Here is a 27,158-nt window from a genome sequence, read left to right on the forward strand (position 1 = left end):
TATTATAGAAATTATTATTTCTGCTTAAAGGTGATTGTATGGTTGGGAAATGCAGATATATTATGTGTAAAATTAAATATTTTTCTAAAAATGTATAACATCAGATGTTCATGAATTTTGGAAATAAAAATACATAATGCCTAGCTAGTTCCTAAGAGGTAGGCTATATCTTCTGTTTGTCAAAGTATTTACTCTGAATTATTGGTGGAGCTAACTTTTATTGAGGTTTCTCTGTTGCCAGGTACTTTATTACCAAGGTTGCCATCAGAACCGAGAATGACATTACTCATTATCAGGATTGAGAAAATTGGTCTGAAAGACGCTGGACAGTGCATCGATCCCTATATTACAGTTAGTGTAAAGGGTAAATAACTGGCAAATTGCATTATGTTTTTTTCTCAAATGGGACAAAGTTTTTTGACAGGGGATGGTCTTGTATATGTGACAACTTACTTTAATGCATTCTATAATGAGGCAGAATCCTAGAAGAGATCATAACAGACCATAGTTCTGAAAGACTTTTTTTATTGGTTGTTCAAAACATTACAAAGCTCTTGACATATATTTAATACATTAGATTCAAGTGGGTTATGAACTCCCATTTTTACCCCAAATACAGATTGCAGATTTTTTTTAAATAAGGACTGCAGCCTAAATTCCAAATACCAGAGACTGAAATTTTTTTATTATTTTTTTAATATTTTTTAGTTTTCGGTGGACACAACATCTTTGTTTGTATGTGGTGCTGAGGATCAAACCCGGGCCACACGCATGCCAGGCGAGTGTGCTACTGCTTGATCCACATCCCCAGCCCCTAGTTCTGAAAGACTTACAAAAAAATATTTCCTACTTTATACTCACTTTTGCTTTTGAGATTTTTGCTCTTCAGATTCCATCTAACGTGCAGACTAAACATACACATTGTCCTTAACAGCAGCTACAGCCTTCAGGATGTAGATTAACAATAGCACCCCTCACCTTCCATGGGTGTGTAGTTTTCTACACAAAGCCCCATGTCCTGTTTTCCCATCTCTCCTGCTTCAGCCCCTCTTCTTCCTGTGCTACTGAGGTATCTACATAGGTGAGTCCTACAGAGGCAGATGAAAATCAGGGGACAGGGAAGTAGGGTGCGTCCATAACATCCATGCCCTGAATGCAATCCCGTGGGATGATGATGTGATTAAGGAATAAATTATACCATTTTACAGAAATAACTATAGTTAGTACAAAGGGCTTATTTTAACCTGTAGTTTTGCACCAAAGGAACAGATCGGTGCTGAAGTTAAATGGAGGAACTTTTATCAATTGCAGAAATAAAGTCAGATCCATGGGTTCATTAGTGCTAATTAAAAGAAAAATATGACCACAAAGAAAAACATTTATTTAAAGAACATAATCCACAGCACTAATACTGGTACACTTTTAAATTCCGATGTTACCAGTTATCAAATATATAGTGTACTGGAAAATATTTACATTGTTTGATAGGCCATTTGTAAAACTGCATACTCATTCAGAAAGTATACTTAAAACACAAAAATATTCAATGATGTTGTAAATGTTAAATTACCTTTGCATGTTAAACTGAAATATTTTTATGTAAATGTTTTTTAATTATTAAATGTACTAAATTGTTTTTGAGCTTTTTGAGACACATAAATGAATAACACATAAACACTGAGGAGTTATTAAAAAAAGTCCTTGTTGAATTTGATTAAACTGAGATTTTAAAACCCGGAAAATTAAAACTATATATAACGTACCATCTGGTTGTTGTAAATTCAGGGTATGTTGTAAACAGTATAACCAGAATTTAGATAATATATATGAAAAATTATTCATTAACAAAAGGGTTTTTGTTGGCTGTTCTCATCCATTTTTGGTTCTTAACAGGGAAATTATGATAAGGTTAGGTTTAAAGGCTTTTCTAAATAAGTCATATACTTGATCAAAGTTAGAAATTGGTGGCAGAGCTCCATTGTGGCAAATTATATACTCCATATATATATTTTTTTTGCATAGAAAAATATAGTGGGCTATTCCCTAAGGAAAACATGTTTGTTCTTTTTACCACTTCACTATGAAGATCAAGTTTTGTCCACTTGGCCATGTAAAGGCTTCCTTGTCCCCTTCATGAGGTCTCCTATTCAGTCTATATTCATTTCTCTCCACATACCCCATGAACTTCAATAACTCTCACATACTTGCTCACACCAAATAGGAATCTCTTAGCCTGAGAATCTCCTCTCAGCTCTTTCTATGCCTCTTTAGGAAGTGTAACCTTTGCAGTTTCTAGATTTTCCATCTGTATATGTGAATGCTCATAAGCAGAAACTTATTTGTTTCTCCAGATCTGAATGGCATAGATTTAACTCCTGTGCAAGATACTCCTGTGGCTTCAAGAAAAGAAGATACATATGTTAATTTTAATGTGGACATTGAGCTCCAGAAGCATATTGAAAAATTAACCAAAGGTTTGTAATTATCAGTTACTGACTTCTTAAGGACACAGTACTTACCTGGGTTTGTGTTCATAGTGTACTTAACACAAGATCTTACGTCACATAGTTATGAATATTGACTTAAGAAAGTCAAATCATTTTTTTTAAATATGAGAATTAGCAGTTGCATTATCTAGTTGTGTAATAATGTGGTTAAATATTATCTGATAGGGAAGTTTTTCTCATAATACAGACTTAAGGAAGCAGGTTCCCTAATAATTACCTTAAGTCTTTTTAGGAACCTAATGATTACTAACAGTTAAAGAATTATTATTTTTTCTTTCAATAAGATGCATTGGGTAAAAAGATACTATAACTGGCAGTTAGTTTGTAAGAATATGGAAAGGACAATCTGGGCATGGTGGTTTCAGGAGGGAGAGAAAGCTAGAATTTTTTTTAAAAGGAACTCTTTTAAATTTCTATTCTATCTAATATAGGTGCTTATTGAAACCATTTCTATAGGTACTGCTGATACTTAAGTAACTTCTGTTTTTCTTGTGGTATTTAATATTTTATATTCTTTGGTAGTTTATGATTCTACCTGTGTACATAACTTACATTCTTGCTATACACTTTTGTTGTACTTTGTAGAATTAAATGATATGGAGAAATGTCACTCAGGCATGGTAGAAGAGCTTGGAGTGACGACAGCCACAGTGAGTTATCAACAGTTGTCTCATCAGACTGTTTGACACATGTTACTTTGTAAAATCACAGGCTTCTGGTGACACATAAGAAATGTGTGGTCTCTGGCTTATGTGGTTTGTTTTAATTCCTTAGGTGCAGCTATCTTCTTTGAATTCAAACACTGCAAGCCTAAAAAAAGGTTTACCAGCACCAAGTGTTTTGCTTTCATGGAGATGGATGAGATTAAACCTGGGCCAATTGTAATAGAACTGTAAGTGATATACATAATAGGATTCATACTGGTCTAATGGTTACTAGTTCATGTTTCTTCTTAGTCCCTCTCATCTAGAATATAACATTGGAGTAGATCAATCATCAAAGTATTTTAAACAATGATCTTTCTATTGTGGTTACAGGTACAAGAAACCCACTGACTTTAAAAGAAAGAAATTGCAGTTATTGACCAAGAAACCACTTTATCTTCATCTACATAAAACTTTGCACAAGGAATGATTCTGACATGAGTAATATGGAATTTCTGTGAATTTTACCACTCAGTAGAAACCATCATAGCTCTGTGTAGCATATTCATCCTTCAGGAGGCAGGAAGTGAGCCGTACCTATAGGCCAGTGAGTCCATTGCAAAGCTGTAGCACAGAACTAAAGTCCAGCACCTCATTGTTATGACTCCTTTGGATACAGGTTTATTGTAGATTTTGAAACATTTTTTTTTACTTTTCTATTAATTGTGCAATTAATAGTGTGTTTCCTAATTTACCACTGTTTCTACCCTGCTTCCTGGAACAATACTGCTGTGGTAGGTATGCTCATCTTCAAACTTAATACAGCAATAAGAATGTGCTAGAGTTTACACATTTGCTCCAATATGGTCTTTTGATTTGAATTAACTTTAAACTTTTGAATTGAAGTGGGTAGGATAGTACCAGATTGCTTTGAAAGGAAATTGGATCAGTTATGGTCTGTCTTATAGGCTGTTCCTTAGAGCTGGCCTAAATTCACCCTCATCTGATAGTTCTACTTAGAAATAGTGTGCCTTGACCAGATCAATATCTTATACGGGAGTGTTCCCCAGGTTGTAGCTGTGATTTTTTTCCAGATGACCAGATTGTTTTTCTGAAAGTGAGCATATTTTTAGTCATGTTGATTAGTTGTTCTACATCACATTGCTATTGTTTCTAGGGTTAACATTAATGATTCTAGGGTTAATATTAAAACCATCTCAGAATAATTACAAATTTTTGGGTGGATTTACGTCTTCTAAATCATGTCATCTAAAAATAATTGAGTCAGATGCTAATGAGATACTGCAGGAACAACTGATGTTTTTCTGACAACTGATTGTGAAACCTTAAAACCTGCATACCTTGTCTTTATAAAGTGATGAGTATGCAAAATCTGGAAAGATATTCTATTTTTTTAATATAGGTAGATACAACTGCCATTTATTTCCTATTTAGATATATTGACATTCATATGAAAATATGCAGGTCATTAGCCTATTATAATTTCACTATTTACATTACTTTTAATTTAATGATGAGACATAAATAAAACTTTCATAGGTGGATATTTGATACACAGAACATAAAGATTTGTGAGCTTTTTTGTGGGTTACATGTAGAACCCACGTATTTTAATGTTCACTACTTTAAATGAACAATGCATGAAGGGAATGCAATACTTGGCCTATTTTTAAACTAGTGTAAACCCTAATCATACCATCCGTTTGCTTTTTAAAACAAATAACAGTTGTTTTAGCCCTTGCACTTCAAGAGATCTAGTCTTTAATTTTTCAGTTGTCTGTTAGGTCAATTTTGTTTACTAGATGAATGTTAATAAAACTATATGAGCCTGAAAGAATTCTCAACCAAATTTAGTCTTTTCTTTCATCTGGATTGGGTTAATTTCACAAGTGCAAAAATAGTTCAGTCTACAGTAGTTCTAGGAAATGAAGAATTTGCCTTAATAAAATGTTCACTCAACTGAAACTCTGAGTAGTCAAAACTTCCAGACTGTAAACTTCTCAAGAGAAGGGCCTCATCTTCTCCATGTCATGTAAACTTTCCAAGGTGCTTGGCAGCACTCTGTACCCTGTGGAGTACTCGGTACCTTTTTGTTTGATGTTACTGATGTTTGATGTTGCTCCCTTAAAATCTAATATTAAAATGTAGAAAACTGATACATTGTTCTTTCTGTTTTCTCATAGACTATAAAACATGTATATCAAAGTGATAATTAAAAAAAAAAAACCTTTTTTTTTTGGTTGTAGATGGACACAGTACCTTTATATTTATATGTGGTGCTGAGGATCAAACCCAGTGCCTCACAGGCAACCCCAGCCCCTCAAAGTGATAATTTATATGAAGAAACATTTAGCATCGTTCACATAAGAATGCTTTTTTTAACCTCTACTTATTTATGTAGTGCTGAGGATTAAACCCAGGGCCTTGCCTGTGCTAGGCAAGTACTCTACCACTGAGCCACAACCCCAGCTGCCACCAAATAATGGGGTTATATGAAAAAAAAGAGGATGCTTTGTATGAATGTCTTTCATCAGCATTAAACAAACTTAAATTGAACATTGTCATCAGCTTAGCTTTAATTCAGACCTGAATGACCAACCCCCCCCCCCAAAAAAGGTGATTTTATCTTGAAGCAATTAACACAAAACAATCTGTATCTCACAAATTAGTTGTTTAAATTTACTTTCTAGTGTGGGAGGGGATGAGTCACTGGACAATAATTACAACTATAGCAGTAATACTTTCAGGTTGAAACACTACTGCTTCACAAATGAAATTATTTTAGTAACTAAACTCAAACACAATTTGCTGGAGAGGACTTCTAAAACTTTTGAGATACAAAAGTATAATTGAATCAAGGGACAGTATTCTCTACACAACCTATATATGGGCAGCTACCTTGGGCTTTGCTACAGAAGTGGTACAATCAGATGGATGTAAGGAGAGGCAACTATGGGTGGGTTCAGAACTGCTCAGATAAACTACATAGAACGCATTATAGCTTACTAATAGAATAGATACAAAAAAGGCTTTAGAGGGAAAACTACCGTTGCTTTGAATAAAAAAATAAATCTTCCTTTCCTTGAAAATCTATCTTCCTAGCTAACATCACCTTTATTTAAATGCTATCTTAAAATTAGAGGTTATAGTAACTTCAGCATTGCCTTATGTCCTGTAGAGGTTGAAAGATACATTCAAAATTGGTGTTTGTGACTTAAATTTTATTTTACATGGTTAAAAATGGCATAAGCTATTATATGGTTTTCCTCTTACACACAGCTGCTGCTTCTGATATTAAATGTTATGTAGATTGAATTCTTCCTAAAGGACTCAAATTCTTTTTGATTCCGAGTTATCTTCAGTAGTTTAGAGATTTTGTTTCACAGAGATTTTGTTTCACACTTTGCCCCTATTTTCAGAATACTTAGGGGACATAAAAAGAACAATGATATGTTATGTTCTAGGTTTCAACAATCCTATTACTTTCTAGAACTTAAAAGAATGGAAGAATATGGTCTGGCAGTAAACAAAAGTACCAGGCTTTTATATTTTTATTTAAGTCTTAAACCTCTTAAAATGTACTGTTAAAATTGCGGTAATTAAAATTACAGCTCTGGAGAGCTAGTTCTTAGAAACATTGTTTGAAAGACAGTACTTACAGATTCAGGACTTGCTTTAATTGATTTTTAAATAAAATATATTTGGGTATCTATCAAAAAAAGAATTTAATTCAGCCCATAGTTGCTGATTAAAGACATTATAAGCCTTAGAGTTTCATTCATTCTTTCTCAGAGGATTATACTTTTCTAATTTTTTTATCATATTCCTTGAAAATCAGTGGCAAGGTATGGGAAAGAGAAGAGTGTGTGTGTACATTTTAAAAAAGAAATTTCCTTATTTTTTATAGACACAACATACCACCTTATATTTTACTGTTATAATGCAATAATGGCAAAAGCAGTAGAACTTCAGGTCAAACAACTCTTGCTACTAATGTAAACTCATTCTCAGAAAACCATTCTCACATGGACAGTGGTTAGAAAAAAGTACATGAATGTGCTACAAAAATAGAGCCACAAGACTTCTCACAAGTAAAAGAAATCCTCTGTAGAAGTCCACAGTTGACCAAGGTCCAGCCTCCTTAACAGTGAGCAACAGGGAATATGCTGTCAAGTCACCATCTTCAGTTCTGAGAGTGAGCTGACATGCTTCCCCAATGGCACAAAGTCTCATGACGATCCAATGAATCAACAGACACTTGGGAAATATTAATAAACAATTTTTTATGAACTATTACAACAAAGAACTTCAGCAAGAAGGAAAATGAAGTTTATGATCTTTGAGTAAACATTTTTAGCTTTAACAGTCTCTGTGACGAGATATTGGAAGAGAAAAATCAAGCTTTTTCTCTGTATCAACTGGAATACACTAAAAATAGGATAATGGAAATACATGTTCTTAAAGCATTTCCACAAGAAATGTCCATAATTATGACATTCTAAATCATTTAGCAATTGTATGTGCTACATTAACTAAAACAAAGGTATTCCTTATTGCACATTTTAAAGTTGGAAGGATTCTTCTAGCTTAAGTGGGGGATATTTAGGGGAAAAATATTTTTGGCTCAAAATGTATACTGCGCCAAGGCAGCTTCATTCTAGAAACATAAACCATTTAAAATAAACTTTTTTATTTTGAAGCCAATAATCTTTTACCACAATGAATAGGTTGGGCCCTATTTTAAGGCCTGTGAACAGCCCTCATTACTCTGAGAGTCAGGTGTAGGTGGAGGTTCATCTTTAAAGCCTGAAGGCATTAAGTCTTTTGCAGCAGGTGGTGGCCCATAGTCTTGGGGACCATGAGTTGGAGGTGGTAATGTGGCACCAGGAATGAAGTACTCTCTTGGGCCAAATGAGCCTAAAGGTCTAAATGGTGCGGGTCCTGGAAAAAAAATCACGTGGGTCAAAAGGCAAATCCCGTGGAACACCTGGTGCATATTCTCTGAAGCCTATTGGACGCATACCAGGACCTGGAAAATAAAAAGGAAGTTATGTAAACACCCAGAAATTTCTGAACTAGGGTGATTTCAAGTATGTTAATATAGTCTTTAATTTCTCCCAAGCCTAGAACATCAACTGGTGAACATCCTGACTTGCCAGATGAGGCAAACTGAGATGGAACAAGTTTAGGTTATAGCCTTTGGCCAACCAGCCATGAAGCAACATATTAAGGATTTAAACATGGCTCTACCTAGCTCCAGGCTTGTCTTTTTTCTTTCCCTACTATGTAACTGCAGAATTATTTCTATCTCACAAGAGCTCCATTTATATTTGGAAGTACTATATTACCATGACAAGATGATAGATTATGAAATAAGAACTTTACTACAAAGAAATTTTGATAAAAGGAAATCCCACTATTTATTACTGTATCCATTAAAAATTCATGAAGTATTTCAGCATGGACTTTACACATGCCATCAGAATCAAGGTGCATGCCCTCCTGGATGGAAAAGGCCTTCCACAGCCACCTAATTAAATCAGCAACATTTACTAGGTCACTGTTAAGTCCTCCTCTTTAACACTTCCCTCTGACGTTTCTCAAGGTAAGGAGGGTTTGACTTTTCCTTTTCTATATTCTATAACCTACTGCTTATGCTTCCATTATGGGTGATTACAAACTTTATGTTATTGGATTTTCATATTTGTGACAAAATTTTAAGTTATGGCATGTGTCTCATCCACCTTTCCATCTATTGCAGTGCACATCAACAGATTTTCAACAAACATCTGCAGAAGTAATATTTCTGGATTTTCTGTATATAGCCCCTTATCCTTGTCTATGAGAGATAGCTATTGCCTATCTCAGTATAAGATTATGTAGTGTCCCATATATCCCAGAAAACTGGAGGAAAAGTTAAAATGTACTCAGCTTTATCCTTTCATTGTTAAGACCTGAGATAGCAACCAACTGTTTTAGCAAGCAATAGAAATGAAAGATGAATGTGATTTATAAGTCAATCACTACTGTTCAGATCATCATACCAAATGGTGGAGGAATTGGCCGAGGCCCAAAAGGCCCACCGAGCTGAAGTGGCGGTCCATACCGAAAGGGAGGTGGTGGAGGTCGTCCCATCGGGGGTCCCATCGGGGGTCCCATGAAGGGTACCCCTGAGAAAGGAGGGGGCCCTTTCATAGCCATATTAGCCTGCGATTTAAGATTTGAAAGCAGTTGAAAGTTTTAAAATTCCTACGTATGAAGACAAAGTACCAACACCGATAAAAGCTAAAACCCAAAACAGGCACCTGTCTAGAGAACACCATCAGTGCAACAAAACTCTACCCACCCCTCCTGTGTATTCCCACTGACAGCTTACAGAAGTTAGAAGGATGCCACAAGAGGGAGCAGTTTGTTACTGATTTAATCTGCACAGGAAAGGGAAAGGCAAGAGGACTGGCAGAGGTTATTAACAGAGGTGATTTCTGACCAGTATGTCATGCTGTATTATTCACTACAATCTATTTCAAAGGGAGTCCCCCCCCCCATCACTTCCCTTTCATCACAATAGCTCATTGCCTTCCATATTAAGAATGAACAGAATAAAATGAAAAATCCATTCTCTACCCATGTAATAATAGCTACTATTCAGCGTATCTTCCATAAGTCTTTCATATATTATTCAACCTCTGAGATCTTTAAGTAGACTGTCTTGTTTTAAATAAGAGGGAACAAAAGCAAATGGAATGTCATAATTTGTTGAAGGCCACACTGCATATTAAAGGAACTCAATCCCAGGTTTGCCTCCAAGCCATGCTTTTCCCACCTCTACTCCTCTCTAACAACGGGTCTTTGCTCTCTTTTAAATCTTCTACTACAAAGGGGTTTGGGGTCTTATCTAAGCTGCCCTTAGATTTCTCCAGAGATGTATATTCCTGGAATATATATACACTGGAACTTGATAAGTATTTTCCAACACAGTGCTATACACACAAATTAGGAAGACAAGGCTTTAATATTTACTTTCATTTACTGTACACCATTTGAGATATTGATTTATCATTTCCTATGAGTAATGGGTTTCAAACTAAACAATTAAAAATTTATTTTATTATAGAGCTGCAGAAGACCTACCAGATATAATAGCAACACAGTTACAAGAAAATACACTTATATGAACAAATGAGACCATTGCTTGGGACTGGCTCAAGAGGTCATTTCAGATGATCATTGTTTCACTGAAACAGTATTTCACTTTCAGAAAATCTGATACCAATCTAATTCTAATCACTCAAAATAGGGTTTGCACAAATGGAGGAATTCTTAAATAGCATTCTTCCAAACAAAAATAAAAATGATGAATTATATAACTTATAATGAATTTACTTTGCCTTAGAGCATTCAACACGAAACACCATATAAAGTTAGAGTGATAACTTTTCACATTCTGTAGTTCATTATAGTTGTACACACTTAAGCAACATTCCCAAGTTAAGGAGAAAAGTAAGCTCAATATTGCATGCAGTTTAAAGCAAACAAGATCAGTGTCATGCTCTGAACATCCTTCCCAGAAATGCACAGAATAAAACCCAATTCAGTTCTCAACCTCTAAGTACTTACTCCAACTGGATGCTCAGTCAAAGAAGTAATGGTGGAAACTGAGGGGGTCTCAGGTTCTTGGGGAACAGTTTGCTTTTTAAAAAAACAAATGGGATAGTACAAATAGAACACAAAGAAGGATAAAGCAAAGAGCAAGTACTGTAGGAAAGCTACATGTTCCTGCATGACCACATGATTCACAGTAACTACAGAACTTACCTTGCCCTCATTCGTCACCTTAGCTGGAGAAGAACTTCTGGAACTGCTGTTCATATCAGCTGGACCACATCCTGGGTCTGTTAGAGATCAAAGAATGGATTCAGACTTATTCTAACATGAAAAGAATAAAAATCCTCCATCCACAATTACAGATTCTTTGAAATTACTTGGTCCCTTTACCAGAGGCAACGGGTTTCCCAGATGCCTCAGAAGACCAGTACGAGGTAAAGGTCCATCCATTGATCCTTGGGAAAGAAAGATCAGAGCCCTTGTATGTATTTTTCAGAAGAAATAAACCACTGGTGGACAGGTCAGGGTTCAACAATAACTAGAAAGCAACATTAAAAATGGGTTGCCCAGGGGTTGGGGTTGTAGCTCAGTTGTAGAGTGTTTGCCTAGCATGTGTGAGGCACTGGGTTTGATTCTCAGCACCACATTTAAAAAATAAAGATATCATGTCCATCTACAATTAAAAATATTTTTTAAAAAAAATGGGTTGCCCAATACGTAAATCACAATTTATGAAGAGACTTAAGTAAAATAAAGAACTGCCTTGGGTTGATAGAACAGCAGATTAATAAGTACTGGTCCTAAACTTTAAGCTATAGACTTGAAGTATGTATAGGCTGGCTTTTCTTTAGTCTGTATAACCTGACTTCCAATCTTACCAAGACTACAGTCCTGTTTAGAATTGGAAATAAGACTCAGTATTTCATGTTGGAAATATGTATGCTACATAAAGTTTAAGACTACTTTTATAATATTTGGGAAAGGAACACCATAGAGATTTAATTTAAAGATAAAGGCTTACACTTCACAGTGTAAAATTTAAAAGAAAAAAAACAATACAGGGACCTCCAGGAAAAAAAAAATGTTTTCTATTCTAGAACAGATTTTACAGAAAACATTCACTAAGATAAAGTACGAAATTATCTTCTATATATTGTTCAGGCCCAAATTCTATGTTTTCATTAGAATATTCAAAAGGGGAAAAAAAAAAAACCTTGAAGCAGTTTACTATAAAGCAACATGTGAATGCTCACCAAATCCGTTTCTAGGCGTATCCTTTCGATTAAGAGTAGCAGAAGGAGGTCTCCCAGCTGGCTCTGTTGTCAGTGCCATCTTTTGGGCCATTTCCAATAGTCTTGAATATTGAGAAAGAATGGGCTGAATTATGAAACAGCAATCTATCTTCATAGATAATATCTAGCATAACCTTAAAACACTATAAAACATATAGTAAGATACCAAAATCACATACTTCTGTCTCAAATTAGCAGTTTCCATTTTCTCTGCAGCTACAGCTCTTTCTGCAGACCGAGCTTTGAGCTATTAAAGAGAAAATATTCAAATTCAGTTGCGGTAGGCTATGCACAAAATAAAGAAAAGGGGGAAAAAATCTTACCCAGTTATCATGAACTTTCTTCTCACTCATAGCAATCTGAAAAGGACAACACATTAAAAAAATATGTTTTTAGGGACTCATTATAATAGCCTATAATTGTCTGTATTAGATATCAAAGAATTCTGCAACTACAGGACAGTATTAATTACTACCTGGTTTTTAAATGAGCGCTCGGTTTTCTGTAATTCTTCTTCCATCTCTTCAATTTTCCGCCTAAGAATTACAACAATTGAATAACATTTGAAACATTCTGACCATTTTCCCTTTATTCCATCAGCTATACTTTTAAAGACTTTATCATACATAAGAAAAACATTTCTATAGTTATATGAATCCAGTGTGATCAAAACTAATACTACAGGCCAGGTGCAATGCCACATGCCAGTAATCCCAATGATTGGGAAGCTGAGGCAGGAGGATCACAAGTTCGAGGTCAGTCTCAGCAATTAAGTGGGAACCTATGCAACTGAGACCCTGTCTCAAAATAAAAAAAAGGTCTAAGGATGTAGCTTAGTAGTAAAGCACCAAAAATAAATAAATAAATAAAATAAAAACCTAATACTAATAACTTCTTTATCATTTAATTGCTAGAGATTCTGAATGATAAATTATAATTTCCTTAACTGTTTATCAGTGTGTTCTCAAGTAATTCTGCTAGAAATATCTTCCTCCTTAAAACTTTTTTTCTTTTTTTCAAATTATATCCATAGAAGATTTCCAAGGTCTATCAAATGCCACACTTTTGTGGGTCTTGATACATCACACAGCAAACTGATTTCTTAAAGAATTACTACAACATACAAAACCCTCAGAACTGTTTGCATTGACCAAGTTCCCTATGGTCTTGCCCATTGGGTATAAGTAAATTTTTGTTAACATTTTTCATTTGTAAAGTTGAAATTTATTTTTTCTCCTGTGTGAATTGAATGTATTCATATCCTCTCGTTATTTATACTTCCATGCTATTTTCTTCTATCTACATAATGTAAAAAAAGATTAAAAAAGAAAGCTAACACTAGTTCATTAGACATTGACACCCTCCTTCAGAAACTGAACTCACTTGTAATTTTTAACTTCCTGTACAGTGGAAAACACCTTTTCATCTGCAGCTGACAGCCACGGCTCTTGTCTCTCATATTCTTCCTGGCTCCGTTTCCTAAAATAAAGCCAGTTATCAAATCAAAAGTTTCTCTCTGTGAATATCACTTCCCACAATTCTATAAAATGCTTAAGCACATAAAATAGGAATTCAAACCTGCAATTTTGTAAATCAAACTCTGGCAAATCACTTACATTTTCTAACTTCTCCTCTTAATTCTCTACTTACCAGTAAATAAAATAAATGTGAAAACAACATGTGCCCCAAGGGCAAGTATCCTGTGTGTAAGATAATAAAAACTCACTTTACTTCAATGTGGAAGATCAGGACTGATCAACCTAACATCATTAAACATATTAGGATAAAGCAGGGGATAATTCTTTTCTCGCTTCTGCCATGGGTAGGACACTAAGTATATCTTTGTCATGGAGGAACTCTTTTCTCAATCCAAGACTGGTACCATAATAAAGATATAGTCAGTCAAAGAAAAAATCTTCTAGAATATGTCTTTTAGCTATGCAATTAACCACAGAACATTTTTCACACTTTAGGTATCTATTTCAAAAGAATTGCAATTAAGCAAAAAGACAAATCTGAGTTTTGATAATGTCTGTCAACCAGAAAAAGAAGCCAAACTGACCCACGATCAGAGTATTATCTACTGACAAGTTTTAACTCTGATCATGAAACTCAAGATGTTCATCTACTGATACAAAGGTAGCCACATTTAATGATTTAAAAAATACTATTTTCTGCTATCCTTGTACTACTTTAGCCATAGTTCCAATTCAAAAGATAATTAACTTGAAACTTAATTTTCCATAAATCAGAAGAATTATAGTAAAAAAGGATTATTGATACCAAATAGAAAAGGGGGATTATATATTCTTATATAGCTTCTCATTTAATTCTTCAGCAAGTATTTTATGAGTGGCTATAATATACTAGTTACCTTGTAAGATGCTAAAGAATAAAAGAGCTCACTGTTTCAGGTATAAATGACGCCTAAAGGAATATAATAATTTTCCCCACTGGCTTAAGAAGGAATATGGAGAAAACTGAATCTTGAAGGACAGAGAGAATTTTGTTTCCAATTATCAAAGAGTTAGTCTGAGAGCACTAAGAACAATTAAAACATCTTTATAAGAATATAAAATTGTGTTTGAAAGGATCCAAGCTAAAAAGGCAGTGAAGACATATGTATGTGGCCAAGATCCATTAGAAAAAGGAATCTCAGAATTACAAGTAAGGCTGGCACTTTGAGGTACTTTTCTCCTAGGTTTACCCACATATTGAAGATAACACAAAGATATAATGAGTCTGAACTAAGCCTTCATCAAATTCCTGGGCTTAGAGGAAAAAAGAAGTGTTGGGGGCTACAAATAAAGGGACCCTTAATAAAAGCCCTAGCCTTTGAGTTTAGATTAGAAAGTACTGCACACTTAAGTGATGAACAGGCAAAAAATCCAAAAGGACCAATACTGAAACATTGAAAAGACAAGTCATTTTTTAATTATCTTAATTGCTAAGTTTAAAGTGACAATCTTACTCAAGTAACCTCAACACTTTTCTATAAGAAGATAACTTCATCTTAGTCCTCAAATTTCATCTATAATTATCACAACAATGTTAGCCAATCAAAACTGACCAGGCACTCCATAAGACAAAATTCTGTGAGAAAAAATCCCACAGAAAAGGAAACCACCTAATGGGGTTATCCGCACATGTTTTAAAATCACTGTGCTTTATATAGTCAAAAAGGTAAAGTCAAGATTATGAATTTCAGGGCTGGGAATATAGTTTAGTTGGTAGAGTGCTGCCTTGCATGCACAAGGCTCTGAGTTCAAACCCCAGCACCACAAAAGAGGAAAAAAAAAAGATTATGAATTTTGTCAAAGGATTAGAAACGATAAAACCAAGAAATAGTTGGGTGTGGTGACCTACCTACAGTCGAAGATACTCAGGAGGCAGAGGCAGAATGATGAGATTAAAGATGGCTTGGAAAGCAGTAAGACACTAGTCCCTTATGAGAAAGAGCAAGGAGTCTGGGGAGGTGGCTCAATAGTAGAGTACATGGCTCAAGGTCCTGGGTTTGAGCTGTAGTACTGAAATAGGACTGGGGTTGTGGCTCAGTGGTGAAGCACGTGCGGGGCACTGGGATCAGTCCTCAACACCACATAAAATAAATAAAATATTGTGTCGGGCTGGGGATGTGGCTCAAGCGGTAGCGCGCTCGCCTGGCATGCGTGCAGCCCGGGTTCAATCCTCAGCACCACATACAAACAAAGATGTTGTGTCCGCCAAAAACTAAAAAATAAATATTAAGATTCTCTCTTTCTCTCTCTCTTAAAAAAATCCTATAAAAATTAAAATGAAATATTATGTCCATCTACAACTAAAATAATATTTTAAACCCTGAACTTTTTAAAATCCTAAACTCAATGAATGATTTTAGCAGCAGATTTGGGAAGTAAAATAAATCCTAGCACTTTTAAGACAGGTCAGAAGAAAATATCCAGAAGAAATAAATCCAGAATGTAGGAGGCAGGGGAAATCAAATTCTAATATGCATTATTATAATCAGAAGAGAGAATGAGGTAAAATCAACATTTAGAAAAAGACTCGAAAATTCAAGAAATGTTTAATGGTCCCAAGCAACATAACTGCAAGAGGAAAATGTGGGTGGGGTGGGGAAAACTACACCTAGGCACTTCCCAATACAACTGTTAAAAAAACAGAGAAATGACTACAGGAACTAGGGGAGGGATAAGACCAAACAACAATGATAATGGACTCCTTAAAGAAAAAATTTAAAACAGATGGTAATTAATTGGATATTTTTAAATTGCTAAAACTAAGTAACAGTCAAAATTCAGTAGCCAAAAGAAAGATCCTTCAAAAATGGAAACTGGTTTTAACTCTAATCATGAAGTTCATGTCAACCTAATACAGATTATAAAGGTAGCAATATTTAGTGGATAAAATACTATTCTCTGTTTATCCTTGTACTACCTTTGATACACTAATCAAATCTATCATTAAAGGACAATGTTCAAATAGAATGAAAATAATTTCAAATAAGAAACCAACAGTGTAGAATGCAGAACTACAAAAACTTTAAATATGTGTATAAATTGAATGAATGTCTTGTGGAGTTCACAGTATATGAAGTACTAACATACAATGCCACAACAGTTATCTGATTCAGGAGCTACTTAAAGCCCATAAAAAAAAAATAATAAACCTATTAATCTATGTCAGGTTTTTATTAAATCCAGAATATATACCATGGCCTTTAAATTATGAGAAGATGAATAAAATTATAATTATATAATTATAATTCCATTATAATTTATGATTACATCAAGCTTATACAGGGGATGAGGAAAATGATTAAAAATATTTAAACTATTAAAAAGATACAAGGAAGAAAAAAAGAACAGGTCATCAAATAGAAAGCAAATTCTTCATAAACCACAGGCACATATTGACATGGACAGACTTATATTTTAGAAAGTCCACTCAAGCGGCTATAGAGAAAATTACTAAGAATTTGAAATAAATTATATAAAAATATAAATAACGGAGAATGAAGACAGATCACCTAGGTTAGAAACAGAAAAGATGACACAGGCATGAACTAACATAGTACCTGGGGATGAGTAAAAAGAGTACAAACCACAGATGATGACTGAATGAATTTTGGAGGAGTTGAGGAAAATAGTGCTACAATTTAACTGCATTACAAAGAAAATTGCCATTTAGGTCATTCATATTACTAGTAGGGACAGAGAAAACAAGTGTTCTTTTTAAAAAAAAGTGATAAAATGAGAAATGTTTCTTTGAAACAGGCCAGGCATTTACAACTGGCCTGAACAAAAATTCGAGATTCTAAAAAGGTCGCTTGGAGATCAAAGAATTTTAGAAAAGTTAATGGAAAGGTTTCAATATTTAATGCATTAATTAGGCAACAGAAGTCAAAATACCTAAAAATAGTTAGGTCTGTAAGAAGGTCTGTCTTTGCTTTAACAAGATTATATATATATATGCCGAAGAGTAAAATCAGGTGCAAACAAATAAAATATGACACAAAAAACCTATTTTTAGAGAATTCAAGTATTTTTTGGATTAAAAACTTCAAATGAACTTTCAAAAAATAACTAGCTCCACTCTGAGAAGATTAATATATAAATATATACTACAAACAAGGACTTCTGTAATCATAACTCCTAAGGTCCTTGCCACAGTTCAATTTTTAGTGTGAACATCTGAGATATTCAAGTCCAAAACTTGTACCATCAATAAGTAAATATTATTCCTTTTTGAAGTTTTTATTCTACTAAAACATGTCATTCCAAATCACTCAGTATTTTTAAAGGTCCAGAGTTAGAGATACAAGTTCAAAACATTAGAATTACATAACTGATCACAATGAAAGGTAATTAAAATAAATAGTGGGATCATAGAAAGGGTCTAGATCTTTGAGAGGTATCTCCACATCAGTGACTGTTAATACCAGTTTACCACTTCCTGCCTTCATATGAATTTGACAATTGATTACGATGTCCTCACAGCCTTAGTTTATGGTTCCAACTACCTCAGGACTCTTAAGACTGACGATGGAAAGAAAAATGCAACTTATAGGAAACAAAACACAAAGGAAAAAAGACAAATCTCTACTTATTACAACTAGAAGAAACTGTAAATAATCTTAAGAAAAGATAAAATTATCTGTTAGTTCACACAGTGATAACAATAACAAACAATGAAAATCTTACTTTTGTAATGCCATCTCATTTTGCTGGTAGAGTTCATTTAAAATCTCCACTTTCTGCCTAAGAGTTTTCCATTCATCTTCCAGTCCAACTTCAGAAGACCGTAGTGAATTGCAGTCACTTTCTAATTTCTTTTTTTGGTCTGTAAAGGATAAAACAGCTTATCTCTATATGTGTACAAGGACTTAAGAACTTGTTTGAGGGAGTAGTGCCAAGAAAAGTAAGAAGCATGAAAGCAAGAAGCCATTCTTTATCTTTCCAATAAAATTTTAAGTCTTTCCAACATGGCAATTTCTTCTCAAGAAGAACCCACCTTCTAGATTATATTTTGTGGACATCGAGGCTGTTAGCTTAAGTTGTACAAGTTTTAGATCCTCTTCAACTACTGATATTGTAGTTTGTGTCTAAAAATTGCAGAAAAGAGAGGTATTCTTAAAAGTGAGGCACAGGAAGAATTCACAGGCACTATGGGACTCTTACAAAGAACTATACCCGAGAGACATCCATCATCTGCTTAATTTGATCTTTGATCTTCTCGTTCCGATCACCTAAAAAACAAAAGACTTTAGCTTTTTCTTTCCTTACTTTTAACTCTATATTCTCCTAACTTCCCCAAACTAAAGAATGATTGTGTTCAAACACCAAAAGAAAAAAAAAATCAATTAAATAATTAAACTGATTAGACTAATGACTTTTAAGAGAATTGCAAGCTTAGATTTAAAAAAGAAAAAAAGAGAGAGGTGAATTTCAGACTGGGGTTGTGGCTCAGTGGTAGAGTGCTCACCTAGCATGTGTGAGGCACTGAGTTTGATCCTCAGCATAAAAATAAATAAAAGTACTGTGTCTGTCTTAAAAAAAAAAAAAAAAGGTGAATTTCTAGTATGCACAACTAAAATGTTATCTATGCTATTCTTGTAAGATAAAAGCTTTTCTTCTCTCTCAGATCTATCTTCACCTGGGCAAGTAAGTGTCTTGTTTAGAAAGATTCAATCCTCTATTTTCTCCCTGAATCTACTACCAGGTGTGGTTTGAAATACTTGCTATGTAAGCAATATCCAACTTGGGAGAAAACATCTGGAAATATTTTCCTCATCAGTAAACACTGTTACACTCCCTCTCTAGCTTTCTGATAGTCTCTAGCCTCTGTTCTCACAGCCTTAGTTTATGGTTCCAACCACCTCCGGACTCTTAAGACTGACTGTGGACCTTAAAACCACAGAGCCATAGAGATGATGAGTATCAAAATCAAGTATCATCTGCATAAGTTAAGAAATAAATTTCTCTTACTGTACAATGTTCAATACTTAGAGGTATAGGATGTGACTATTGTAGCTGCAGTGTACTTACGAGTTTTCAATGGGATAGAAAAAGTCAGTGTTCTTCACATGCCTATTGCTACATTATACCCCAGCAACCCACCTCTGCCAATGCAACAGACATATCTATAGATCCAGTGATATATGTCTACAACCCTGAAGCTTAAGAAGAAATTCAGCCAGCTGAAAAGTAGCATCTGTATACTTAATTAAAGACAGGAAAGCAAAAAAGGATTCAACCTCCCTGAGACTGATCTTACCTGCTACCTCTCCATTGGTTAATTCATCTGACTCATCTCTACTTTGATCCTCAGATTCAGATTCACATTGTAACCGATTCAACTGTGTGATGCAATTAGTCAAAGCCTAGAAAAGAAGCAAAAGGTTGGAAGACTCTCGATTTTAATTCAGAAGATTTCAGGAGAATTCATGAGATGAAACATGTATTTGGAGTATAAACTTACATTAGTAGTATCATCTTTGTGACTAAGAGCTACTTGTAAATCTTTCTGGGACTTCTCAAATGATTTCATTTGTTCACTGAGCTCAGCGTGTGATGTACTCCAGTCTTTGACTTCCTGCTGCAACTGAAAAGTCAAAACACATGAATTCCTATGGGTTAGGGAGGGGTTTCTGCACTGGATATATCGGGACTACAAGACTTAGACAAAGAAATAGAGAGCCATACTCCTCAGTGGCCTGCCTCAATCGAGGGGGTTGAGACCTTGGTTAAGGAAGAGGGCAGAGTGGCCCCAACTCTCACAGCTGCAGTAAGAACATCAGAGCTATCAGGAAGTTGACCCTGTTTATTGCATTCCCCAGAAAATTGCTGCCAATTCAAATAATTTACCTCCAGCAGGAATGGCTGGGCACATATGACTGTCTCCTAAATTTAGATTCCTTATCATGTAATCTTCCCTTGGCCGGTGAATCAGTAACTACTCAAAAGAGGATCATAAAATACTTAATTTTCTGGTTTAAAAAGTTTCTTTGAGGCTATGCAAGTTAATAACTGATTGACATTTGATAAGAAAAGCAATAATCCAAAAATCCAAAACAGATGGAGACCATATATATGCACTCAATTTGGGGAGCATTGCATATCTAGAAAAGGTCCTACATGAATATTCCTTACCTCAGAAACAGATCCAAGAAAGATACAAGATAATGATATTCACTTCTCTAGTTTACATTATGTATGACATCAAATTTTCTTTACCTGTTCATTCTTCTTCTTAAGCATGGTGTTTTCTTTCTGAAGCTGAAAGCATTCCAACTTCACCTTCTCTTCACGAAGCTTAGCTTCATTAAGGAGAATCTGAAGCTAATGCAAAACACTACAGTTAGTGAATTAATTCCAAAGAAAAAACAAAGTTATCCTTTCCCAAACCAGACATCATATAGTTCTCATTTTTCGCACATTTTAGCACACCTCAAATTTTTGGTCTGCAACAAAAATAAGATGTAGTGTTAATATCCGTTAGCAAGAGTTGGCAGCTTTACCTCTTTAAGTTCAGAAGTATTCACTGAAATGACATCTTTAAGCTTCTCTATAGATTTCTTATTTTCCATTATCTGCCAGGTGAAAACAGAACACAAAATATGCATTATGATTTCAGTAGAAATACTGATATATATATATACTAAAAAAGATAAACACAACAAAATTTTTGTCAAGCCATCCCATTACATTTCAGGTAAATGCAGGGGATCCAGCTTTGGACTAAGCAAAAAATCAAGAACTGAAAGAGATGAGGGAAATGAAGTCATAAATATTTCATGGCATCCACAACCTTACTGTTTATGAGATAACCAGAAAAAAAGGTCAAAGTATAGAAAATCATAATGCAATAAGTAAATAAAATGTTTTAAAGCATAGAAAATTAACTAATTAATTACTGTTTCAAGTAAACCAGTTCAAATTAGTAATTTTTTTTCTAGTGATAGAGAAAAAAATTTCCCGAGATCATTTTTAAAATTTTCTTATCTGAAGTAAAAAATGATAAAATTTAAGGAAGAATAGACTAATCTCACATACAGAAGAATTCCAAAAAATTTATAAAGATACTCGCTCCTTAAGGAAGTGGACATAACTCTGCAATCTTTGTTTGCAATGCCTGGGATTGAATCCTGGGCCTCATGCATGCTAGGCAAGTGCTCTACCATGAGCTGCATCCTGAGCTTGTAACTCTTCATACTTTAACTGTGGGCTGTGCATGGTAACTTCCAAAGAATACAATATGAAAAGGATTGGAAAGAATTTTTACAGTGGAGAAATCTTATAAATACTACCTCAGCTAGGTGATCAAGCTTACTTGGGGGTAGGATATTTCAGAACACACTCTCTACTATCTTTTGCAACTTTTATGTAATTACAGAAACTTATAGAAATTGAAAATTAAATATGTAAGTAAAATTTTTTTAAGTACAGAAAATTGATTAATTCACTACTCTTTCAAGTAAAAAGTAAACAAATACTGTTCAACTGGACAATAGTTTTTTAGTTGTTCTGCATGTTTCCAAGGGCAGAGCAAAGCAATATGAAAATTATCCAAGGTTGAGAATAAAAATATTTCCTAGGCCCATAAAAATAATTTGTTGTATCAATACTTAAAAGTTCCACAAAATGGGCAGAAGTGGGTTCAACTTCCTTGACTCCTAATCTTACTTTAGTTAACAGCTGGACTAAGTTCAACTTAACCAATTTTACAAAATATTTCAAAAGCCAAATTGCAGTAACACTTAGCAGCAAAACTCTTACCAAGTCCCGATTCTTAGCTTTCTGTTCTCTCTCAGATTCTAACATAACATGAAGATATTTAGCTCTCTCATCCAGAAGTTCTTTAACTTTTTCAAGAAGCTTCATTTTATCCTGGAAAAAAAAAGGTGTCAAGATTACTCACTCATTACATTTACTTTTGAGTTTAGAATGTAATTCCCCCCAAAGAAGAGATTTTTACCTTATATTTATTTGCTTCATCAGAAAGAATATTTTGTATCATGATCTCTTGGACCTGTTTCTTTGACTCCTTTATCTATGTAAATAAAGCATTCAGAATTAAGATACACAAATTATAGTGCTACTATACAAGTTACTTCCAGACAAGTGACCCTTTCTAGAAGAAAGCAGTACTTAATACATATGACTGCTTAGAATTTGGATGATTTGTAGGAAATAATGAAACAAAAATTTTAAAATACGATTTTTAAATTAAAACAGGTAGAAATGATTCAAGCTAGAACCAAGGGAGAAAGAAACAAAAAAATAATTATACCTTCTGTTCATAATTTGACAATTTCTGCCTTAGTTCTTCATTTTCTTTCATGAAATTGTTCACCTTTTTGGAAATTTGCTGTTCATTGACTAAAAGGGGGAAATACACAAGATTATTACAATCACTAAATGAAATTCAATTACTCAATCTACTAAAAGCAAAGACATGTTATATGGTACTATGAGGAAATACTTCTTAGCATAACTATTATGCTTTTAAAAAGCAATCTATGCTTATTAGCAATAAGAGTATAAAAATTATTAAAATTTAAGAAAAATATAAGAACAATGATATTTTGCTGGGCGCAGTGGTGCACACCTGTAATCCCAGTGGCTCAGGAGGCTGAGCTAGAAGGATCCCAAGTTCAAAGCCAGCCTCAGCAAGAGCGAGACACTAAGCAACTAAGTGAGACTTGGTCTCTAAATATAGGGGGTTGGGGATGTGGCTCAGTAGAGTGCCCCAGAGTTCAATCCCAGGTACCCCTCCCATCCAAAATGATATTTCAATTTAAGCTTATTTCACAGATGGGAAATACAGTCAAGTGTTGTAGCTTGATATTCCTCCCTTCTCAAAATACTTTCTTTTCAGAAAATGGAATCATTTAATTCTTTGCAAAGAAAAACAGAAATGAAAACATACTGATTCACATTACCGTTCTTTAAATTATCTACTCAATTACTTAATGCATGATTAAATCATTAGCATAGAAATACTCTTCAAATGTAATACATCTGCATTACATCAATATTCAAAAGTTAATCTGCCCCAAATTAAAACTTATCATCATCTCCCTATCCACAATTTGTTCCTCCTCTTTATCTCCTATCTCAGAGCTGGAACCATCATCATCCACTCTATTATCCATGCTAGCAACCTAGGAATAGTAAAATTTTCAGGAGGTAAAAAAGATAATAGACATTAAAAGTCACTGTATCTACTTCTAACATACATAAAACACACATCAAACACCAATACAAAGGGTTATTACAAGTTTAAGAAACCTAAAAATTTACCTTGATATACTCTATCTTTTACCTAGAAGAGAGAAAAAAGATTAAATTTGATGTCAAACATCTGCTCAATAGAAACAGCATTCCTAAAACAACAGTCAGAATCATAACCAAGTGAGAATTTAATAACATTCTGGTTCAGGATAATAATTTATAGGATTAAAAATAAGTAAAGGTTAACAAGCCTTTTAAATTTAATTGGTAGTGATATTTCATAAATAGCCTCTGACATAAAAACACTAAGATATGTACCTTATTTCACAGTAAAGATGTGTGTGTGTGTGTGTGTACTCAAAATCATTTACTTGACAATGCTAAATAACCAGGATAAAGTCTAGAAACAATGACTATTCAAAAGGAATCTGAGGAAACAATATTAAAGGCATAATCTTTGTACTAAGATATGCCACTTTCACTCACCAGAAAACATCTTAGAACTCCAATTTAAATTTGGCTATTGGCTGAATTTAGAAACTAAGAGGCTACATCATCTTATTTCTGCAAACCACTAAATATATAGCAAGAAATCTGAAAGGGAAGACTGCTAGAAGAAAATGTACAAGCAACAAGAGAAATGACAATTAACATATTCTGGAAAGGACAAAAACAATCATTTCCAAAAGACAGCAATAAACTGCCTGATAATAAAACCTAAGCAGAAATTTTTTTAAAACATCACTAAATTTCTTTGTAACTTAGCATATTACTTTCAAATGTTATAAATGGTGATGGGATGGATACTCAGATGTGTCCATGGATCATCCATGGGATCTTCGTAATAGGAAATTGCATTCAGAAAACTCCAACACAGAAAGAAATGAACATTTCTTTAATGTCATAGCCTTGCTAACCTTTTACTCAAAATGACAACAGAGGAAAATGGGAAGTAGCATAAAAGCAGTCATCTAAGGTAGGAACTAAAGTTCCAAAGTAAATGCTGAAACTGAGGAGCAACAAGCTAGGAACCAGATCCCACATAACCTAGTGAAAAGAGAAACAGGTACCGGGGTTCTTGAAATGAAAGAAACAAGAAAGAGAAATATAAAACGTTTTCCTGTTTTTCCCTTCTCTTTATCCTTCTATTTCCTTTTTCCTTTTAGCTGAGAAAAAGTTCAATGAGATTAGAAAATTCCTCACAGGAATCCAGGCAAACGATTCTTCTATTTAAGAAGGGAATACTTTTTAAGAGATTTTACACTCAATTGTACAAGGAGAGGAAACTTATCTTAACAATGATATGTCTGAAATAATTAAGAAACCAGAAAAAGAACACTCATATTTGAAAAGATTTGTATCCAATGCTTTTGGCCTCTTTAACTGTTAGGCTTTTCATATGCAAAGTCCATTTACCTAAAATAATTTTCTTCCAATTATGTTAAATAACTATGAAACAGAATGACCTACAGTACAAACATAAGTATGTATAAGCGCATACACACACACACACACACACACTTATACATATATGTACACACATACACAGAGATAGACTAATTCTGCTCAGGAAAAAAAACTTAATGAACAAAACATTTAATGGATTTTTGGACAACACATAATCTATACTTCCAAATAAAAAGGCATTTTCTGAACATATGATCAAATCATAAAATCTGGGAAAAATTTATATAAAAGACTGGAAAAAATTATCTCATCTCCTTTTTCTCATTTTACTGTATTTCTTTGCAGCATTTCCCCGTTTATATGTGCTTATATTAACATACAGTTCATCAACATTTAAATCTTAGTTTCTGCTTTTTTTCCCACTTCACATTTAATTGTGAGCATTTTCTGTTCCTCAAAGCTTTGAAATAAATAAATCTGCCTACTATTCCATTAATCGAACATACAATAACCCCTAAATGAATTATGTTGTGCTAAGTCTTCAATCTAATACACTGTTCCATTGAAAAACATTACCAAAATCTTCAAAGCATAGTTATTTAAGATAGATTACTAGACATATATGCTACATAAAAGGATATTTATCTAACCTATCCCACCTTTTATCCCACTTTTAAGACTTCTGATACATATGAAACTACTGGTCAGGATGGCTGTAAGAATTACCAGTTCTACCAAATGCACCCAACTAAATTATTTTATAAGGTTAGTTTGACTTAAACCACTAATTTGTGTTTTAGCAACTGAAAAAGAAAAAGGGGGGGGGCAGTGACTATATAAAATAATCCTTGTGCTTATGTGCTAAGGTATAAGTAAGTTAATTTACTCACAACAAGAACAGTTCTCCAAAAGAAAATGACAAAGGATACAATCCCAAAGTAAACAGTGAAAACTACAGGCTTCCATGGTAGTCCATAAAAATCAGTTCCAGGTTGAGTATCATCAGGCAATGTAGTAAACAGCTGAAACAGACAAATTAGAAGAAATGGGAAACCTTAAATTTATAACAAAACAGTCACAAAGAATCATGGCAATTCTAAACCAACCTCCTCATCAGAAATCCACCTCCTCAATATTTTCCAATAGCTTCTTCAAGAGAGAGGATACTGGCAGTCTCATATTTTTTGTTTGCTTGCAGTGTTTTCAAGTATAATGAATCTAAATACTTTTTAAAAAATATTTATTTATGTATCTTTAGTTTTAGGTGGACACATTATTTTGTTTTTTATATGGTGCTGAGGATCGAACCCAGTGCCTCATGCATGCTAGGCAAGCGCTCTACCACTGAACCACAACCCCAGCCCAAATCTAAATACTTTAAATTGAGCATACATTTCCAGTTTGTAACAGGCCCTATATCATCACATTGTCTAACACCTGGCTAGAATCCCTCTGGATCATTCTTTTCTCTTAGATAACCTGGTTTTTATAATTTAAAAAATTCATTTAAGACAAATACTTAAATATATGAAAGAACTAATTAATTTTATGGCAACAAATAAAAACAATGATGATATATGTATAAGATTTTAAATCTTACTTCCATTCCACTCTTATATAAACAGATAAGTGACATGTAATTTCAGACAACTCTTGAAAACTGGCTTAGATAAACTTCTCTGAATTTAACATCCTTCTATAAAATTCAAAGCCTAATTTTAAATGGTTGCTCAAAGGCAGTGCAGTAAACACCTGCCTACTCTTCCCTGTTTTCACCGTCCTCTACACGTAATAGGAGATAACTGTCATTTGGGCCCAATTCCCCAGCAGTCTCCGTAGGGAAAAGACCTGTAGTAACGTTAGCTGTTTGGATTGTTGGCTGCATTTCGGAACATACCATGAGGTTGTCACCTCTATTCCGTCAAAAAAAAAAAAAAAAGTGCAAGTGGG

At 34.1% G+C, this 27,158-nt stretch overlaps 1 protein-coding gene and 1 long non-coding RNA gene across 3 annotated transcripts in view; one reads left to right on the forward strand and one right to left on the reverse strand.

The window, feature by feature from the left end:
- The first annotated feature begins 220 nt into the window (after window positions 1–220).
- Window positions 221–5,204, forward strand: LOC308646480. Of its 2 annotated transcripts, XR_014021395.1 has the most exons (5): window positions 221–364; window positions 2,352–2,474; window positions 3,093–3,157; window positions 3,288–3,399; window positions 3,545–5,204. It is a non-coding gene; the product is annotated as an uncharacterized lncRNA (long non-coding RNA). The 2 variants fall into 2 exon arrangements; XR_014021396.1 differs by having other exon boundaries at window positions 3,093–3,399; window positions 3,545–5,203.
- A 2,382-nt stretch (window positions 5,205–7,586) lies between these two features.
- Window positions 7,587–27,158, reverse strand: part of LOC308648431 (transport and Golgi organization protein 1 homolog) — a 48,005-nt gene continuing 28,433 nt past the window's right edge. Inside the window, exons 7-27 of the mRNA XM_081293169.1 lie at window positions 26,099–26,230; window positions 23,871–23,892; window positions 22,858–22,946; window positions 22,543–22,617; window positions 22,352–22,454; window positions 21,086–21,159; window positions 20,802–20,816; window positions 20,047–20,169; window positions 19,843–19,948; window positions 18,759–18,814; window positions 18,580–18,670; window positions 18,270–18,408; window positions 13,453–13,548; window positions 12,545–12,605; window positions 12,393–12,428; window positions 12,249–12,316; window positions 12,031–12,131; window positions 10,988–11,064; window positions 10,790–10,861; window positions 9,217–9,379; window positions 7,587–8,201 (exon numbers count right to left, since the gene is read on the reverse strand). Coding sequence (XP_081149295.1) covers window positions 8,098–8,201; window positions 9,217–9,379; window positions 10,790–10,861; window positions 10,988–11,064; window positions 12,031–12,131; window positions 12,249–12,316; window positions 12,393–12,428; window positions 12,545–12,605; window positions 13,453–13,548; window positions 18,270–18,408; window positions 18,580–18,670; window positions 18,759–18,814; window positions 19,843–19,948; window positions 20,047–20,169; window positions 20,802–20,816; window positions 21,086–21,159; window positions 22,352–22,454; window positions 22,543–22,617; window positions 22,858–22,946; window positions 23,871–23,892; window positions 26,099–26,230 — 1,803 coding nt within the window. The 3' untranslated portion in view covers window positions 7,587–8,097. The remainder of the gene's footprint in view (window positions 8,202–9,216; window positions 9,380–10,789; window positions 10,862–10,987; window positions 11,065–12,030; window positions 12,132–12,248; window positions 12,317–12,392; window positions 12,429–12,544; window positions 12,606–13,452; window positions 13,549–18,269; window positions 18,409–18,579; window positions 18,671–18,758; window positions 18,815–19,842; window positions 19,949–20,046; window positions 20,170–20,801; window positions 20,817–21,085; window positions 21,160–22,351; window positions 22,455–22,542; window positions 22,618–22,857; window positions 22,947–23,870; window positions 23,893–26,098; window positions 26,231–27,158) is intronic.

This window comes from Spermophilus citellus (assembly GCF_964194105.1).
Source record: "Spermophilus citellus genome assembly, chromosome: 4".
Classification (NCBI taxonomy): Eukaryota; Metazoa; Chordata; class Mammalia; order Rodentia; family Sciuridae; genus Spermophilus; species Spermophilus citellus.